Source organism: Brienomyrus brachyistius, chromosome 16 (genome assembly GCF_023856365.1).
Source record: "Brienomyrus brachyistius isolate T26 chromosome 16, BBRACH_0.4, whole genome shotgun sequence".
Lineage (NCBI taxonomy): Eukaryota > Metazoa > Chordata > Actinopteri > Osteoglossiformes > Mormyridae > Brienomyrus > Brienomyrus brachyistius.
In genome coordinates this window covers 8,316,505-8,337,985 of record NC_064548.1, presented here as the reverse complement: position 1 = coordinate 8,337,985, position 21,481 = coordinate 8,316,505, and the positions used below count along the sequence as shown (strand labels likewise).

Genomic DNA, 21,481 nt, shown 5'->3' with positions numbered 1-21,481 from the left:
AAATCTGCAGTATTTGCATTTCATAGTCAAAGGAGTGAAGAATCTTGATCTGGCACAAGCAGTCCGCAAGTACAGCAAATGAACGGGATTTCATTCCATATTCATTTACACACTTTTTTTGCCATCTTGGGCAGGATTGTACTGAAATTTTAAAAGAGTTGGGCTGAACTGGTCCAATTTTGGTTTACAGTTTGGTTTAAATATGGGATCATGGACTCAAAGGAACAGGTGGTGGTCTCAGAAGTCTGGGGCTAGTCAGGAAGCCTTATGCTGAGCATAAACAGGACAGGAGGCATCTCCTGTCATCTCGCCAGTTAGGCCCCCAGTAATGGAGTGACAGCAGGCAGAGTTTGGTAGAGATGCCAGGGTGTCTAGTGCCAAGAGAAGTATGAATCCATTGCAGTATCATCATTCATAAGGAGGCAGGCACCAGAGTTTTAATTCTCGAGATCCAGACTTTTGGTCAGGTCTGATTGTTTGAGAATAGGGATCATACAAAAAAGGTTCTGGAGGTGGTAGAAGACCACTTTGGTTTCAGGGGTCTAGTGGAGTGATTTGTTCTTTGAACAGAGGAAGTAACTGTTCCTCGGAGCGGAATCCTCAGGTAAAATGCTTGTAAATGCTTAAAAATAATAGAATCCTCTAGAGCTCCTTCAAAGTCTTTGGGGGAAGCCACTCCTATTGCTCAGACCTTGCCTCTGTCCATCTCCACATCCCCTGGATAGATGATATAACTAAGAGCATAATGCACATTTTTCTTCCTTCACAAAGAGATAGACTTGCTTTAGGCATTGGATGACCTGCCATACCCAACTGACATGTCATCAATATCCACCATAACAGATCTATTGAGCATGTCAGCAAATACCTCATTCATAAAGGATTGGAAGACAGTGGGGCTGTTGGTCAATCCATATGGCACGACTAGATATTCATATTTCTCCAAGCTGGTGGTGAAAGCTGTCTTCCACAAGTATTTGTTTTGTAAAATAACGGGAAAAAATATTCTTTTCAGAATCATCTGTTTGTATAATGTGTACAGTTGAATGATTTTTGCACTGTTTACTTATTTGCATTCACACCATGTGTTCATTTGTCTGTACTTCACATACATTTTTACTGTAAGCACAAGAGGTTTTCTTTAAAAAGTCTGAAGCAAATTAATATTATCATTATTAATATTTCATTTATTCAATTTCTTGAAGCACTACAATGAATACAGCTTAATTAATATCATATCTACATATACTTCTTAATACCAGGAATCCATGATGCGCCTCATGGACATGAACCTCATGCCACCGAAGTTCCTGTACTCCCCAGGCCAGAAGTACCTCATCCTGCCCCTGTAGTGGGGCTGCTCATACATGAGCCAGTGGCCGTCCGTCACGTGGCAGGACATGCAGTTGGACCAGCGGTAACGATCCATGATGGAGTCGCAGTCATCCATCATCTCCATCATCTGACCGCCAAAGTTCTCCCTGTCATAGATCCTCATCCTGTACGATCCTCTGTACTGTTTGAAGAATATAGAAACAGAATTAAGTTCATTGCAAATTGTTAGAGCAATATCATAATAAACTCATTAAGAATATGAGTTAACTTTTAAAAAGTTCTACAGGTAAAACTTTAACAGTAACAGTGTTAAATACTTTACCATGGGGATCATGCGGCAGGATCTGAACCAGTCACTCATGCCCATGCTCATGCAGTCGGGGTACTCGCCCCTCTTCACAAAGTACTGGTTCCCCATGTAGTTTTGGCGGTCATAGAGCATGAAGCAGCCGCTATGCACTCTGCAGGAGTAACAGTGGCTCAAGTAGGAACTGAGGTCACCGCAGTCGCTGCTGCACTCATAGGAGCGACCCCCAAAGTTCCTGTCCTCGTAGAAGGTGATCTGAAATCAGATTGTTGCAACTTTTCATAAACTTGGAAGCAAGAGTTAATGTGTGCGAGCAAACTTCTTTCTGAGGTGTACTACTGACTTATAGCTTAGAAATATTCCCATGTTCCCACATTCTGAAACCTGAAGATTATAGCAGATATAAAGTTTTAGTTCAGCTTGGACAGTTGGCACACAGGCATATTTTGGTCACTTACCCTGCTCATGGTCTCAGTGATGTTTGTCCTCCGTTAGATCTGCTGGACACTCGTTCTCTGGCTGCTTTTATTTCTGTCCTGAATCTATGGCCCCATTGTCTAAATCCCTGATCCAGCAACAGGACACAGAAGCCCATTCGTGTTACTGTGTGAGCATTAAACGGCACTGTGTAGTTGCAGAAAGGTACACGCCTGCATTGTATCCTTTGTACAAAAAGATCTAGACAGAATACTGAACAAAGAACTTGACCGAATTTCTGTCGGTATATAGTACGTTACCAGCAACAAAGAAAGTTGGTACCTATGTCCATTCACTAATCTTACTTGCATAATTTGGAAGCACAGGTGCATCACATTTGGGATAATGGTTGTTTCTTAATTGGAATTCAGTACTTAAATAATTCAGGCTAAGAATCTAAAAAAAAGTGATGTCCTTTCATAACCGAGATTGGATTAAAGAAAAACAAATACAACTGCTAATACAAATACAAAGTGGGAAACATATTTTAAAAATAGCTAACACCCCACCTAATGTAAAAAGGAAAGTAAGAATATAAAAGAAGAATATGAAGGAACAACAGGCATACAGTTGTATATATGTAACCAAATAAAACACTTAAAAAACATAAATTCTCTGAATTGTAGATTATTTATTTTTGTATTAGCATAATTGCTAGTTAAAGACATATATACACACACACTATATGTGACCCTCCAGCACAAAACCGTACGGTCTCATGGAGATGTACAGATTTTCCTGAGCAATTCTAACGTGCCCGTGTACACAGGATTACATTGAATAGTTATTGAAACGAAATACAATTACGTTCGTTATATGAAGAATGACTAAACACGGCGGAAAAGAGCATCTGCATTACTTTGGAGTTTCTCTGGCAGTCGATCGGTGGCGACTTCCATACGGTTTTGTGCTGGAGGGTCACATATTTCTTTGCTTATGTGTTTGTTTGTTTTGTTGGGTCCTTCCAGTCAAAAAAATGTGATGCAGTGTCTAAATGAGTGCCCTTCCAGTCAAGATAATGTGATGCAGTGTCTTAATGAGTGCCCTTCCAGTCAAGATAATGTGATGCAGTGTCTTAATGAGTGCCCTTCCAGTCAAAAAAATGTGATGCAGTGTCTAAATGAGTGCCCTTCCAGTCAAGATAATGTGATGCAGTGTCTTAATGAGTGCCCTTCCAGTCAAGACAATGTGATGTAGTGTCTTAATGAGTGCCCTTCCAGTCAAGATAATGTGATGCAGTGTCTTAATGAGTGCCCTTCCAGTCAAGAAAATGTGATGCAGTGTCTTAATGAGTGCCCTTCCTGTTAAGATAATGTGATGTAGTGTCTTAATGAGTGACCTTCCAGTCAAGATAATGTGATGCAGTGTCTTAATGAGTGACCTTCCAGTCAAGATAATGTGATGCAGTGTCTTAATGAGTGCCCTTCCAGTCAAGAAAATGTGATGCAGTGTCTTAATGAGTGCCCTTCCTGTTAAGATAATGTGATGTAGTGTCTTAATGAGTGCCCTTCCTGTCAAGATAATGTGATGTAGTGTCTTAATGAGTGTGCCCTTCCAGTCAAGATAATGTGATGCAGTGTCTTAATGAGTGACCTTCCAGTCAAGATAATGTGATGCAGTGCCCCAAAAGGTGCCTTTATAAAGCACCAGTCCTCAACCACCGGGCCATGGACCGGTACCGGGCCATGGATCATCAGGTACGGGGCAGCACAAAAAGAGAAGAGAAAAACTTTTAATTTTTATTTTCTTTCTGTTTTATTGATTGTAGGAATTTGCATGGTATTTTATTTTGAAAAATTACCAGATCATCTCCCCATCACTTCCAACTGTGCCTCCTTCACAGGTTTGATCATACATACAAAAAGTTAGATACCACATTTACGACTGGACATGCATCTGTGAGGTCGCCATATTGGGGTGGTCAACACTCGAGTTACTGATAGTAAATTGCTTGGAAAAATACCACAGGCATGTGTAGCATTTGGGTGTACTGTTATGTATTTAAGACGGGTAAAGCACTCAGGACCATCTAACTACAACACAATGTCAACAAAATATTACACCAACTGGATTTCTTACCTGGTTGCTAACTTTAATAGGTTTAGCCTGCTTTTGATATTGTATGTATGTTAACAAAGTTCTCACCTTATGCTTCAGTTTTGGATGGATCTGCTCTTGCATCTTAGGTTAATCCAGTGCAGAAGAATGACATAAATAAACAGATACTGGAAACAACGTTCTCAGGTAAAATCTCAGACAGAGCTGGACTCACACTTGCATTTGGAGATTAGCATCATGTAGTGCTTATGGCCATATATGGGCATCCCGTTGACGCACCAGCCTGGCCACAGTCCTGACTCTGTTAGCCTCCTGAAAGTGTTTTGGCTGCGTGTGCGTCAGTAATCCATTGAAGTGGATGTTCCAGCAAAATTTCAAGTTCTGCTAGTGTCTCTTCTGCTGCTTCCTTCCTTAAGAGCATGCCCCGTTTATTGAACTATTTTTTTATTATTATTATTTAAACTTGAAGTTTGCATGTTCACCCCATGTTTATGGCCAGGGGAAGCAGTTAGAAGGTCGTGAGTTTTCTCTGTACTGACATTCTGCATTTGTGGAAGGGCTGCTTCTGCCAACCTATTTCCAATGAATGCTGAGACTATGTGGAACTCTATATCTAAAAATATCAGTACACAGTAACAGCACAGTAAAGATCTTATTCCATTGAGTGCATACACCACACAATTGACTTTGAAAGCTTGATCTTTTTTATTGGACATATTTATATTCTAAATGTTATGCAATGGGGTATATTTAACAGGCAGCACTGAGAATCCTGCATGTTCTCCCCATATTCCATAGGATATTTTCATTTCCTCTCATGATTCAAAGACATGCAGGCCAACTGGTCCAAAGACATGCATGCTAGCTGGTCCAAAGACATGCGTGCTAGCTGGTCCAAAGACATGCAGACCAATTGGTCCAAAGACATGCAGACCAATTGGTCCAAAGACATGCAGGCCAACTGGTCCAAAGACATGTATGCTAGCTGGTCCAAAGACATGCAGACCAATTGGTCCAAAGACATGCAGGCCAACTGGTCCAAACACATGCATGCTAGCTGGTCCAAAGACATGCAGGCCAACTGGTCCAAAGACATGTATGCTAGCTGGTCCAAAGACATGCAGGCCAACTGGTCCAAAGACATGTATGCTAGTTGGTCCAAAGACATACAGGCCAACTGGTCCAAACACATGTATGCTAGCTGGTCCAAAGACATGCATGCTAATTGGTTCAAAGACATACAGGCCAACTGGTCCAAACACATGTATGCTAGCTGGTCCAAAGACATGCATGCTAATTGGTCCAAAGACATACAGGCCAAATGGTCCAAAGACATGCATGCTAGCGGGTCCAAAGACATGCAGACCAACTGGTCCAAAGACATGCATGCTAGCTGGTCCAAAGACATACAGGCCAACTGGTCCAAACACATGTATGCTAGCTGGTCCAAAGACATGCATGCTAATTGGTCCAAAGACATACAGGCCAACTGGTCCAAACACATGTATGCTAGCTGGTCCAAAGACATGCATGCTAATTGGTCCAAAGACATACAGGCAAAAAGGTCCAAAGACATGCATGCTAGCGGGTCCAATGACATGCAGACCAACTGGTCCAAAGACATGCATGCTAGCTGGTCCAAAGACATACAGGCCAACTGGTCCAAACACATGTATGTTAGCTGGTCCAAAGACATGCATGCTAATTGGTCCAAAGACATACAGGCCAGCTGGTCCAAACACATGTATGCTAGCTGGTCCAAAGACATGCATGCTAATTGGTCCAAAGACATACAGGCCAACTGGTCCAAACACATGTATGCTAGCTGGTCCAAAGACATGCATGCTAATTGGTCCAAAGACATACAGGCCAAATGGTCCAAAGACATGCATGCTAGCGGGTCCAAAGACATGCAGACCAACTGGTCCAAAGACATGCATGCTAGCTGGTCCAAAGACATACAGGCCAACTGGTCCAAACACATGCATGCTAGCGGGTCCAAAGACATGCAGAGCAACTGGTCCAAAGACTTGTGTGGTAGCTGGTCCAAAGACATGCATGCTAGCTAGTCCAAAGACATGCATGCTAGCTGGTCCAAAGACATGCATGCTAACTGGTCTAAAGACATGCAGGCTAACTTATACCATAGTGTATGATTGTCTGTGTGTTCCTTGTGATGGACGCGGCTCCCATCCGTGGTGTTTCCCTACCTGCTGATGCACTTACATCCTATCCATGGTGTTCATCTGTCTGGTGATGCACTTGTGTTGAATCCATAGTGTTCTCCTGCCTGGCGATACACTCACATGCCATACACAGTGTTCTTCTGCCTGGTGATGCACTCACATCCCATCCATGGTGTTTCCCTACCTAGTGACGCATTCGCATCCCATACACAGTGTTCCCCTGTCTTGTATCCTATAATGTACAGTGTCTTTCTGACATAATCTTGTTTGGAAGATATTACCTTGATGTTCCTGCTGTTTTTGAGCTCAGCAAACACCATACACACTCATAAACTAATCACCTTTAACTGCCAACAGAACCATTGGAAGGCTGAAAGGTATTTAAATAAAAGAATATCATTATTTTTATCAGTTTTACTGAATTATTCTCAATGGGCAAAGGAGATACTGTAAACACATATGCAATGTCTATAGGGCATGCAGAGAATCATACATTTTAATGCATTAATTAGACAAAGCAATCCTCTGCCCTTCACCCAGCTGACCCAATAACTAACCGTAACAATGTCAGCTGGGAATTATTAACTGGGTTATCTGTAGGCTCAGGACTGCCGGCCGCTTGCTATGGCAACATAAGGAAACGCAGAATCCCAGGTCAGGATGCTTACTCTTCCTGTTGCTTAAGGACTGAGCGGCAATATCTCCCCAGATGAAGGAGCAAATAAATCTGTGAGGATTTATAGAAATTAAACTGTGTAAAGCAAAATTAGTATCTTGCACATATAATCTGTATCTTTTTAAAAAAATATGTGGTCAAGTATACTGTTTAAATAACAGATACTGTTTAAATAACAGACACTATTTAAATAAGAGTATGTTTAAGCAAAGCCATGAATACAAAATGGTACATAAAGCAACGATGAACATACAAACATCGTGTTAAAATGAATTAATCTAGATTTAATTCTTTTAACAGCCACTGGGGGGGGATGAGGAGCAATGGTGTGGTGGAGCATTTTTCAGGCTGTGGTCCTAATGGATCAGTGGCATCGGTGCTGTTGAATAGACGTGAATTCAGAGCTGCACAAAAGGCCCAAAGCCCTGATGCTCACTCAGGCACATGTCAATGGGATCATGCTGATGTGAGATTGTTGGAATATTGTATTGCATAAACACTTTCCTCACAGGTAAGCTGACCAAGCATTAATGTCTAAATATCCATCCATTTTCCAAACCGCTTATCCTACTGGGTCGCGGGGGGTCCAGAACCTATCCCGGAAGCAATGGGCACGAGGCAGGGAACAACCCAGGATAGGGGGCCAGCCCATCGCAGGGCACACTCACACACCATTCACTCTCACATGCACACCTACGGGCAATTTAGTAACTCCAATTAGCCTCAGCATGTTTTTGGACTGTGGGGGGGAAACCGGAGTACCCGGAGGAAACCCCACGACGACATGGGGAGAACATGCAAACTCCACACACGTGTGACCCAGGCGGAGACTCGAACTCGGGTCCCAGAGGTACGAGGCACCATGCCGCCCCTAATGTCTAAATAGCCAAAACTGAAATATAATCGCCTGAAACATGCATTCTTTTGCAAGCACTTTGTGGAAACCTCCTGACTTTAAATCAAAGATAAATCGGTATGGTCCGTGGTGGTACTGTAGAGTCAAACCTCTACATCTTGGGTTTGAGTCCTGTCTCCAGGTCTGGGTGTATGGAGTTAGCTTGTTCTCTCCATGTTTCCTGTTGTTTTCACCAAGCTGGGGAATTTTTGGCTTTATATTGCCCTTTCACTGTATGATTGTGTGTGAATGTGTATCCAGTGACAGTCTGTTCATTCCCTATGCTCCCTGTCTTCCAGGAATACCTCTCCATTATCCAGTACAGGCTTTTGTGGAAATTTTTATGGAAGATGGACAGATGGATTGATAAAAATGGATGGAAAGGCTTAAAGGACACCCTGTATTCATATATTTATAACTCTGTCCTTACTAATGTATAAAATGGGCCACAGGCAGACTCTAACTACATAAAAGCTAAAAACGGTACTGAAATCAACTGCCTGTCACTTGCCTCCAGCTCATTCACCCTCTTTTGGAGAGATACTCAGTTGTAATTAGCTTTCAGAAATTTCTCATTGCAAACATACGTAATTTGTTTTCAAGCTAGTAAAGGTTGATTAGCTTGAAGCTGATGTTAATTACCTGACAGCTGGAGCCCTGCAATATCCAGTAGATGTGTCAGGATGTAATGTTGACGGAAAAGGAATTCCTGGAAGCTAAAATTCTGAGCTTCTGTAAATAAGGAGCCTGTAGTAACCAGCAGTTGTGAATGCACAGGAGCCCTGTTCCAGTTAAACCAGCTGTGAATGCACAGGAGCCCTGCTTCAGGTACACAAACTGTGAATGCACAGGAGCTCTGCTTCAGTTACACAAACTGTGAATGCACAGGAACCCTGCTTCAGTTACACAAACTGTGAATGCACAGGAGTCCTGCATCAGTTACATAAAGTCTGAATGCACAGGAGCCCTGCAACAGTTACATAAAGTCTGAATGCACAGGAGCTCTGCATCAGTTACATAAATTCTGAATGCACAGGAGCCCTGCATCAGTTACAAGATCTGTGAATGCATAGGAGCCCTGCAGCATGTACACCAGCTGTGCTTATACACTCAGCAGTAAAGTGGTGACAGGTAAATGCAGGGACAGCAGCAGGATGAAATTGGCTGCTGTCAGTCTGGGTTTTCTGTGATCTCACATGGGACTTTTTATTTGCATTGTTAAATACATGTGTCACACAAGAAAATGCCATTAAACTATGGAACTACAGATGCAGCTGTATCTAAGTGCTGCTTTTATATCTGTTCATCAAAAGTGAGCAAACCAATATAATTAAAGTGCTCAGCAGCATTCTGGCTAGCAATAGTCAAAAGTTTGGCCGACACAAAATGTGGCACAACTGATGCAACGCCAGTGTTTATTCTCTGTGCTTATTCTGCAGTGGAAGAGCAAGCTGGGCACAGTTCACCGCTTCTCTGGGTCTTGCACAGAAGGAAGAATATGTACAGATGTAAGAATGCTGAGCTTCCCATTGCCACCAGCGCAGTGGTGCGCGCTCTGATCATGAGGAAAACAATACTCTATTGGCACTTTATGGTACACTTATGTTAGTCAATCACGACCCCACAAACTTTGCCATACTTCAACCCATTTAACCCAACATGAAATGGAAGCAAACTACAAAATTCTGGACAGACGATAAACATCAAGACAAAAACCCAGCAATGACCGGAAAACAGTTATGTAGGAGGGGGCCTTGTGTCCTCTGCTCCCTCTCGCCCGCTCAGACCTGTCCGCAGCAGCGCCTCAGGCGTCCATCCCGCCCTGGGTCATCGGCACATAATCCCGCCTGGGTCAGCTGCCTCATTAGCCGGCAGTGACTTTCACGGCCGGCTGGGCCCAGATGGCGTCCCGCACATGGATGGCACGCTGGTGTCCCGCACACGGATGGCACGCTGGGCCTTTAATTAGATCCCAGGCTTCTGCTTCTCCTCACACACAGAGACATCAACATGCACAGCCCCGTTGTCCTCCTTCAAACACGACCTCTGTCTTCCTGTAGGGGTGATAGAGAGGGTGATTTGTGATGGCCAGCCGAGGACCACAGAACAGCACCTCCTTAGATGGCCGGCAAGGGATAACGCACCCATCCATCCAACCATCCATCCATCCATCCATCCATCTATTCATCCATCTATCTATCCATCCATCTATTCATCCATCCATTCACCCATCCATCCATCCATCCATCCATCCATCCATCTATTCATTCATCCATCCATCTATCCATTTGGTGTAACCCCTTGTCTTATTCAGGGTTGTGGGGATTCCAGAGTCTATCCCAGAAGCTACAGACTTGGTAAGACCCCACCTGGAATATTGTGTGCAGGTTTGGTCACCATACCTTAAGAAGAACATAGCTACCGTGGAAAAGGTTCAACGTATGGCTTCAAGAATGATTCCTGGTCCTAGAGCAATGTCTTATGAAGAGAGGTTAGCTGAGATGAATCTGTTCAGCCTCGCGCAAAGGAGGTTAGGGGGGACACGATCCAGGTATATAAGATTCTAACAGGTCTGGATGCTGTTCAGCCGAATGGCTACATCAATATTAGTTTAAATACTAGAACTCGTGGCCATAGGTGGAAATTAGCAGGAGAACATATTAAACTGAATTTGAGGAAGCACTTCTTTACACAGCGTGTAGTTAGAGTATGGAATAGTCTTCCTGCTAGTGTAGCACAAGCTAAAACCCTGGGTTCCTTTAAATCAGAGCTAGATAAGATTTTAACTCTGAGCTATTAGTTAAGTTCTCCCCAAACAAGCTTGATGGGCGAATGGCCTCCTCTCGTTTGTAAATTTCTTATGTTCTTATGTTCTAAAGGCAGGAAACAACCTAGAATGGAGCGCCAACCCATCGCAGGGCAGACTCACACACCATTCGGACAAGAATGCACAAATTATGAAAATCTATTTTCCATTCAAAACCATTTAAAGCCTTCAAATCAGTTGTGATTGGCCACAAGCCTCATTCCACAGCTTCCCAATAGCAGGCATTGCAAGGTAGCATTTCAGCTGGAAAATTTGGAAAGTCTCCATGCGACCCACACATTTCAGGTAAACTGGTGATGCTGAACGGCGGCATGGTGGTGCAGAGCTTAGCACTGTCGCCTCACACTTCTGGAGCCAGGGTTTGAGCCTCCACCATTGCTCCTTGTGTGGAGTTTGTGTGTTTTCCCAGTGTTGTCATGGGGATTCCTCCGCAGTCCAAAAATTGAGGTTGCTTGGAGTTAGCAAATCACCTCTAGGTGTGTGTGTGTGTGTGTGTGTGTGTGTGTCTTGTGATGGGTTGGCACCCCATCCTGGGCTGTTCCCTGCCTTGGGCCTGCAGTCTCTGGCATAGGCTCCAGACCCCTGACAACCCTGAATATTACAGAAAATAGATGGATGGTGATTCTGACTTTCCGTTGAATCTTGTCCATGTGACTCTAATTATAACTGCCTCTCAGTGATTCTGTTATTGAAAATGGATGGGACAGCAGAGGTCATCAAGCGGGAAATTCAATGCAGATGTTTTCCTTCTTTAAATTTAATTTAGAAAGGTAACATTATAGAAAAGGCATTTGCCACTGTGTGAAGACTGAGATCTAAATAAAGCAGCCCTAAGAGTTTAGAGGGTGACGACATTCTATCATGCAGCTCTGCAAATTCTTACAAGAGAGGAGAACATTTTCCAGAAAGGGTCAAAAGATAAAATGGTGAAAACATTTTTTGAAATAAAATGAGATATTTGCAGACTGTTATCACAACTGGTTTAACTGGAAACACATCTCCTTTTTTCAAGTATTCTCTGAAGAAAACGAGTGAACTGCTTTAGGTCTGGATTTTCAAAGAAGGAGCTCCGTTTTCTGCCACTAGATGTCACTACTGACCGCACAGTTTTTACCTGATACACATTCCTTCCGGATCCTTTCAGTGGTTCTCAACCAGAGGGCAAGGACTGAGGGAAGGTGGGGCGTGCAATTTTATTTAAAATGGAAGAAAAAAGGGTGACTATGCTTTCAATACATTTTCAAAATGAGATATATGATGACACAATACCAATTATATTTATATACATTTATTAAGTGTTAAAATTAAAGCTTTATTAAAGATTTTTCTTAGAAATTATAGTATGTATTGAATTGGTCAATATAAACATTAAGGATTCTTTGTACTGTATTATAAAGGTATCTGTAGTGCATTGTAGATGAGAGCTTCATAATGCATAATAAACATGGCTATAATGTGTTATGCCTTTTTATAAATATTTACAGCCATGTTTATAATGATTTATGAAGACATTATATTGCATTATGAACGTGTTTATAAATTTCTAAAAAAAAATGGCCTTAAGTAATCCATCCATTTTCCAAACTGCTTATCCTTCTAGGTCATGGGGGGTCTGGAGCCTATCCCAGAAGCTATGGGCACAAGGCAGGGAACAATCCGGGATGGGGGGCCAGCCCATGGGCGCACAGGGCGCACTCACATACCATTCACTCCTACAGGCAATTTAGTAACTCCAATTAGCCTCAGCATGTCGTTAGACTGTGGGGGGAAACCGGAGTACCTAGAGGAAACCCCACAACTACATGGGGAGAACATGCAAACTCCACACACATGTAACCCAGGCGGTGTGAAGCAACAGTGCTAACCACTGCACTACCATGCCCCCCCCCCCCGCCTGTGTTACAAAATTTTTTTGTTCATAAACATTTGCCTTCTGTTTTGACAGCAATGTCCTAGAAAAAAAGTATTGCTGGACATAGTTGAGTGACACCTTGTTTAAGTCATGTTTAAAAGAAATTATGTTTGACAGTGTATCCAAATCAAAAACATGACAGAACAAAATTCAAAACAAACAGGATCACAGGGTATCAAAACAGGAAAAATGGAGACGGGCAGGGCATAGATAACACAGCATTACAACTTCAGTAACAGATCTGGGGAACATGGGACTGGGGAGCACTTAAATGCATAACCAACGAGGGAACAAACAGGAGGCAGCTGGAAGTGATTAACAGTAGGGCATTAGCGAGAGGTAAGACAAACGAGCATCAGGTGTGGCTTGTTAGGGTCACGCCAGAGAGGAAAGCAGGAGGGTCATTCAGACGTGATGGGCAGGGCATGACACAAACATGTTGAGAACCATTGCTTTGTAGTTGACAGGGTCCAGCTGGAACACACTGACAGCCCACATTTGAATGCTTGCATACGTTTTGTTAAGTAACTGCATAATATTGTGGGGCAGGGGACACCCCAGACAGTACGCCAGTCCTTTACAGGGTACAGGGCAGCACACTGGATGGTGTGTAAATCTATCATGGGGCCCGAACACGCAGAATCAGAAGTGCGCGCGCACACACACACACACACACACACACACACAGTGCAAAAGTTTGGATTTAGACTTCCAACCCTAGAGATGTGAGGCAACAATGCTGCCCATTTTCAAGCAAACAGCACTGAAACTGCCTTAACTGAAGGCGTGCAGTAAATGACATACTCCAGTTACTGGAGTACTCAGAACTCAAGGGTCTTTCTCAGGGTATCAACAGTTAAAACACTTAGTCAGTGCTGGGATTTTAACTGGTGACTTTCCAGTCACAGGTAGAGCATCGGAAGCTGTGAACTGAGCCACACACTGCCCCCACTGTGCAGCCCTAGGAAAGCACATGATCATACGATGTTTGGTATAATGATGAGCTATCTATGTGGTTGATTTAATGAAACACAAAAGTAGGGATAGTACAATCGAGTGCAATGACACAAACACTTTTATTTATGCATACACACATATTTCCTGCCGGTCCCTTTGGTGCTTGTGGCAAAGGAATAACCTGTGGTTTATGTGACGTAAGCATCGCCATGGAAACTGTTGTCCCGTGGTGCCCTTTATCTTCCCCGCATCTCAAGCCTCAGAAGTCCCCATTCTGATGCTATCCACTGTTTATACACACATGCAGGCATGAGTCTCCTTTTCCTTCCAGTTTGCTTGAAGCCCAGTGCTATATGCCTGTTTTCCGTAGTGAGTAACACCATGTAAGGTCTGCTGTGCAAAGGGGAGCCCCCCCCCCCCCCACCATCAGCCATCTTCTGTAACATTTTATGACACCCCCCGCCCCACCCACTCAAAGCAAAAGTTATGCACACAGGTAACCTCAGGGTGGTAACAAAGGGCAGTTTCCCCCGATTCATGTGTTTTTCCTATATGGATATTTTTAACAACATATTACTCTTTTGCATTTTACCTATATCATATAAGCTCTTTATATGACACCAAAAATAAATATGCAGTGGATATTAACTTAATGTATCATTAGACATACATGTGCTTTATTCACGTGAAATACATATGAAATGAATGTACTGGCAAACATATGAGTCCTACAGTATATTCATGTATAATCCATATTAAATTAATGCTTCACTAGTAATAAATTGCCTGTAATCATGTAAAATGCATATTAAATTAATATATTTAATATATAGTTTTTGTTTTTATGCATAATTCTTTAAATGAAAATTGAATCATGAACAGTGGTGCAATTAGAATGGGTATTTTGAATAGGAAACTTCCTTTTTCATTCAATGTATTCACTTTGTTCAGAGAACATAACATACTTGAATTAATTTCACTGAATTTTCTCGAGCCTACAGTAATTAAACCAACAGCATGTGGAAAATCATACATGTCTTTCATTAGAATTATATAAAAGCAATAAAAAACTTTAAACAACAAGCAATAAACAAGTATTTCTTACTAAAGTCATATGTTGTAATGTATGGTAAAATGTAAAGTTCTTGTAAAAGTTTTATATTTTTGGCCTTGAGTGCCTTACTTGACGAGTTTTGGAATGTGGCCATAATCATAAATGAAAAAATACTAGTGAACATATAAAATACAGGATGGGTTGTCGTATATAATTAAAATAAGAAAAATGCTTGATAGCCTTTTATGAACCTTGCTGTTTTTCCATATGGGTTGATTGTTCTTTTTGCTGAGAGATACACTCAGTGACTTTAAACACAGTATAAACTATTTCTGAAACCAATGTACCAGATAAAAACCTGACATAAACTCAAGAACAATGTCTGTCCAATCTCTTACGGCCTGTCTGTTGCAATGACATTCAGCAGCACTAAGCTGCAATACTGTGATGCCCGGCTCGTCCGCTCCTCGTGTGTGCCACGCCCCCCTGATTACCTGCAGATGGACGGTGCCCCCAGAGTGAAACCCAAATGAGAGAATGATGTCTTCAAAACACAACAGAGATTTTTCCATCATCTGCGAACCTGAGCTACCTACTTCTAGCAAGGCTGAAAGTTACGACGACTGTTCTGAGAAGGCAACCTACTGTATATATATCATATAGTCATTCCCTGTGGATCTTTTCAAGGTCATTTGCTAAACCGCAGACACATGGAAAAAATGTGAGGATTCTTCTTACCTTCGACAGAACACACTGTCTCCAGGAGAAGCCAGAGATTAATTAATACCGTCACGGATTGCAGTGGAGAAACAATACTCTCAGTTTTTATCACAGTGGAATTTGTATTTAAGTAAATTAATTCAAATTATGAACGAGGCCTTGGGATTTAGCTCATCTGCTTTATATCAGAGCTACTAGAATCACATGTGGGCCCAAGAGCTGACAGGATGAACTGTGTTAATTTTTATGTTGAAACCACACATTAACACACAGTAAATGTCCCAGCTGCAGCCTTCGATGTTGAGTACATATCCTACCATGAACAACAGAAAGGATGAACTAGCCTGAGCACATCTGCTGACACCTGGAGCTGCACCTAATATGAGAGGTACAGGGCGATATCAGGAACAGGATGCTGCAGGGGTTTGTGTAACCTGCCTGATAAACTTTGTGACAGAGTTTATACAGAACCAGCCACGTGCTTTAGAGCTTATATTAGATATCAGAATATTAGAGTCTATACAGGACCAGTGACGGAGTTTATACAGAGACCATATTACAGTTTATACAGGACCAGTGACGGAGTTTATACAGGACCAGTGATGGAGTTTATACAGGACCAGTGATGGAGTTTATACAGGACCAGTGACGGAGTTTATACAGGACCAGTGATGGAGTTTATACAGGACCAGTGATGGAGTTTATACAGGACCAGTGATGGAGTTTATACAGGACCAGTGACGGAGTTTATACAGGACCAGTGATGGAGTTTATACAGGACCAGTGATGGAGTTTATACAGAGCCCATATTAGAGTTTATACAGGACCAGTGATGGAATTTATACAGAGCCCATATTAGAGTTTATACAGGACCAGTGATGGAGTTTATACAGGACCAGTGACGGAGTTTATACAGCACCAGTGACGGAGTTTATACAGGACCAGTGACGGAGTTTATACAGAGCCCATATTAGAGTTTATACAGGACCAGTGATGGAGTTTATACAGGACCAGTGATGGAGTTTATACAGGACCAGTGACGGAGTTTATACAGGACCAGTGACGGAGTTTATACAGGACCAGTGACGGAGTTTATACAGAGACCATATTACAGTTTGTACAGGACCAGTGATGGAGTTTATACAGAGACCATATTACAGTTTGTACAGGACCAGTGACGGAGTTTATACAGGACCAGTGATGGAGTTTATACTGGGCCAGTGATGGAGTTTATACTTGGCCTGTGACAGAGTTTATACAGGACCAGTGATGGAGTTTATACAGAGCCCATATTAGAGTTTACACAGGACCAGTGATGGAGTTTATATAGGACCAGTGATGGAGTTTATACAGAGCCCATATTAGAGTTTACACAGGACCAGTGATGGAGTTTATATAGGACCAGTGATGGAGTTTATATAGGACCAGTGATGGAGTTTATACAGGACCAGTGATGGAGTTTATACAGGACCAGTGATGGAGTTTATACAGAGCCCATATTAGAGTTTATACAGGACCAGTGACGGAGTTTATACAGGACCAGTGATGGAGTTTATACAGAGCCCATATTAGAGTTTACACAGGACCAGTGATGGAGTTTATATAGGACCAGTGATGGAGTTTATACAGAGCCCATATTAGAGATTATACAGGACCAGTGATGGAGTTTATACAGAGCCCATATTAGAGTTTATACAGGACCAGTGACGGAGTTTATACAGGACCAGTGATGGAGTTTATACAGGACCAGTGATGGAGTTTATACAGAGCCCATATTAGAGTTTATACAGGACCAGTGACGGAGTTTATACAGGACCAGTGATGGAGTTTATACAGAGCCCATATTAGAGTTCATACAGGACCAGTGACGGAGTTTATACAGAGCCCATATTAGAGTTCATACAGGACCAGTGACGGAGTTTATACAGAGCCCATATTAGAGTTCATACAGGACCAGTAACAGGGTTTATTGGGGCTGGTGACGGAGTTTATACGGGGTCCATAATGGAGTTTATACAGGCAAGTGACAGAGTTTGGGGGAGTAATGGAGTTTATACAGGGCCAGTGATGGAGATTATGTGGAGCTCATCTGGTCTATCTCATTTCACCATTTGTAGTTTTTGGTTTTTGTCTCTTAGTATCATGTCCAGGTTTTTGTTTCCATTTGGCTCCATAAGCCATCTGCCATTGAGTCCTTCTTCAGCACACCATTGCTAATACTTTCGTCCAGTGAGTGATGACCTGTCCAGTACGGTGTGAACGGTTTGGTTCAGGATGCTCTGTGGCTGTGTTTTGTTCCATACAGTATGTCAACAATAAAACCAGTTTCTGTAAAACAGAAAGCAGAGTTATTAAATCAATGAATAGATCTATTAATTTTTCATTTGGCTCAAATGACACAATTCTTTTCAAACCAACCATTGTGAAATCCATACTGTATGTTTCCTTCAAATATCTGGGATATGTTAGACTTTCGCGGCTCTCCAGCAGCGGGTCAGTGACCTATTTGGTCTCATCTCTGTGCTCTTGGTGAGGAAATCCTGGCAAAAAAAGCATATTCACCCATTCATCCATTTCTTATGATGCATGATGCTGAGAGGAGAATATAACGAGCATCTATCCATCCATCCATCCATCCATCCATCCATCCATTCCTCCATCAATTTCCTGTACCCAATTTTTTTATTAAAATTCAAATATTTCTGTGCCAGTAGTTGTGGGGGACTATGGTGGGAAATATAATTAATATGAGAACCTGCAAGTGGACTGCGGCCTGGAGGTCACTACCACGGAGAACATTACGTCAGTCCCATAATGATGCAGCACAGCAGGTGCTGTCACCCAAGACAGGATAGAATCACATTCTAATTAATTCTTTGCATGCAGGTGCAAATAGTCTTATACCTAGTGCTTCAGGGAGATTATATACTTCACAGAGTTTATATAAGGCCAGTGATGGCGTTTATGTGAGGCTAGTGAGGGTTTTAACGGGGTTCATTTTTTTATGCATTAATATGCAATTTGGCAGTTCAGTCAGTTATTTTGGTTCTAGGACTAACATCCCAGGGTTACTACCCATAAATTTTTGATTTTACTGACAAGACTGTTTTCATTGACATGCCATGTTTTTCACTGACATCCTGTGTTTGCCTTTAAAAAGCTTTAAAATGGATTTACGGACAGGGTGAACATAATACATCTCTTACAGACTGTCTGAAAATTTACAAACATTGGCATCCATGCTGAAAATCCTCTTATAGTTATTCCCATTGAGCCAATCAGGAGTCAGGAGCCGCTTGTGTAGAATTCCAAAGTTCGCTTTTATTGCATCCACAAAGGGTACATCAAAGGCAGGACAATTAATCTGCAGAAGTGTGTCCATTGTTGGCTTATACTGGTTCTTATACACTTTTCATCTCTCTTATATAGATATCCATTACGGGGGGGGGGTCCCATGCATCATCTTTCCAGGACCATATGCTGTGTTTCTCCTTAAGGGGTTCAGGTCTTCCGCTCCCCTATGTGTCTCCACCATTATTTCCTGTCTTTTGGGGTCCAGTTACTTCCCCGCACCGATATGGTACGGCTGCCAGTCATCTCTTTTATTGGTCAAAGCTTCTGGAAAACACAATCATAGCAAAATAACCTTTACAATGTGTTTGCATATTTCTGGCAAAAAGCCCAGAACTACAGTGGAAAAGCGAAACTTCCCAGGTTTCTCTTATAAAAATGCTGCCCATGTGGGGCTTAGCCACAGAGCTAATCATATTTCTTGGCCTTCACCATAGTGATAAGCTGCACAGCTAACTAAGGTGGATCTTCATACAACCAGGGCTACCAGAAGATAGCTTAACAGAAACTTTGAGGCTAACATTAAGCTGCAGATACATATTTATTTTGGTTACATTGTGCCGCAGCATTTGATCTACATTTTCTAAAGGTTACACTTTCTGCAGATTACATTTGCGTCTTCCTAAAAATGTCCTAATGATTACATTCTCTACGAGATACACGGCGCTGAATAATATTCCATAATCCAACCGCCTGTGTTTGTCATCACAGAGCACCATCTTGTATAAATTGTACAGACTCATATTTGTTTACATAATATACATCGCTAAACATCGCCGAACAGTGAGTCATCATCACATCAATTTAAAAACGCCGCGGCGGAGAGTGGCGTGCCGGTCGGGCGTACGGCCGCGTGCCAGCGCCCGACGCAGAAATAGATACTTCAATATTTCACTGCCAGGGTGGGTGGCAGGAAAGGAACATTTTAATTAAAAACTGCTGAGACTGTGATGTGATGGGGAGCCACCAGCCCCGAGGCTTCCAGCATGGCGGCACGCTCCTTATACATGATCCCTGATTATTTGCTTTAGCCCGGATGTCGTTCACAGCTCATCGCTCTGGCCACGCAGAACAGGGCCTGCGGGGGATATAGCTTTATACCCGAGAGATCCGACATCGACTGCACATGGTTACGCGGTGTTACTGTCATGGGGTGGGTAGTGGATAGTTAAAACCACACTGACAATTTCACTGGAAATTAAGCTGCAAACCTTTGGGTCACAGATATGATTTACTGCCATGTTTTCCAACCCACTGCTGCCCTTATAAAGCAATTTGATTAAGCAGCATTTGTTCAGAGTAATTTCCTACACTGCTCTTTGGCATATCTCTGTCACTTATGTCTTAATAAAATTATCAGTTCAAGGACTGAAAAGGCTCTTATTGGCCATTGCTTATGTGTGTTTTGAGTCGGGGTGTGCTTGACACGATGCCTTCTGGAGGAGCTTTTGGAGATCAGGCAAGTTTGTGCTGTTGAGCCTCCTGCTGAGAGCAGCCCAGGACTGAGGCACAAAAGCTGACCTGTGAACCAGGAATACTGTTGGAATTGTATCTCAGGATTGCATAGCAATCATCCATTTATCCATTATTTTAAACACCAATGCAAAACAACACGCAACTGAAAAAGGGTGCAGTGAAAATCAGTCTCCACGACAACATGTGATATAAATAGTCCCACAGCTAACAGAGCCATAACTGGATTGTTTAATGGATGAGGCTGCTGTGAGTCAGCTATGGCACCGTGGGGATGCATTGATCTATAATATGACGGTAACTGCATGGCCATTATGTTAATGTGCAGTGAGACAGTACGCCTTTAGATGCAGTTTTGGAGTCACTCTGTTACTTCGTGGCACTTCCAGCAGGACCATGCATTTTGTCTTGGACAAGGTGCTGTGTGATTGGAAAGGTAGTGAAGGCAAACGGCTGTGGCACCGGGAATGTCTTATATATGCAGTTTCCAAAGGAAAAAAAAAGCAAAGCCTGTGAGTTTTCTGGTAAGGAGGGAGACGGAACGTGTCCTGCTAATCGACGGCGGCCGGACTCTGATGGGAGCAGCGAGCGCCCCGCTGGACACCCTCCTCCGGCCATGTCTGCTCCCCTGAGGCACGGCTGGGGTGACTGCACTCACTCACCTGCTCTAAAGCTTCACAAAAATGGCACCCTTTAAAAAGCCTGGAAAATCTATTAGAGCTTGGCTGTCAAGAAGGGAATTACCAGACACACAAACACTGTGGAGACGAAGCAGATGTTGAGCATGGGGAGGATCTGTCCTGGAGTAGTGATATTGCTAACAGCACTTACACCGTCCAACCAGTTTCGACTGGGCACTAGTCTGCTCTGAAACTCTCATTAATTGGGATGCTATGGGCTATCATCCATTTGGTGAGGAACCAAGGAGGCCACAACACTGGCTACCTTGCTTCTGCTAGGCATAAACAGATTCACATTTAGTGCATCTCCAAATCACTCACATAAGCATTACCCTAACACTAGAAACCTATCACGTTTTTTTTTTTGTTTGTTTTTGCTTAAAGAGCAATTTAAGCAACGGCAGACATGACACCCTAACTGATGTTTGACCAATTACTGCTAATGTACTGTTAATGCCCATAAAGTTTTTTTTAACATTTATGTTTTTATTTTTTTACATTTTACATCTACAGTTATTTTTCTATTGTCATTACTATTGCCATAGAGACAAGGGCGTAATTTTGGTTTGAACA

General features: G+C 42.5%; 1 protein-coding gene across 1 annotated transcript; it reads right to left on the bottom strand.

Annotated features, from left to right (window-relative positions):
* Positions 1-1,216: 1,216 nt before the first annotated feature.
* Positions 1,217-2,357, bottom strand: LOC125709556 (gamma-crystallin M2-like). The gene is made up of 3 exons (XM_048978133.1): positions 2,101-2,357; positions 1,658-1,897; positions 1,217-1,516 (listed from the first exon to the last, which is right to left on the bottom strand). Exons 1-3 carry the CDS (start codon positions 2,107-2,109, stop codon positions 1,253-1,255), a joined length of 513 nt encoding a protein of 170 aa, XP_048834090.1. The 5' UTR covers positions 2,110-2,357; the 3' UTR covers positions 1,217-1,252.
* Positions 2,358-21,481: the final 19,124 nt, after the last annotated feature.

Bases quoted from the DNA above. Each gene is read 5' to 3' on its own strand.
- LOC125709556 (XM_048978133.1), bottom strand. The intron at 1,517-1,657 runs GTAAAGTATTTA...TTCTTCAAACAG, and splicing joins CCTGCCGCATGATCCCCATG to TACAGAGGATCGTACAGGAT.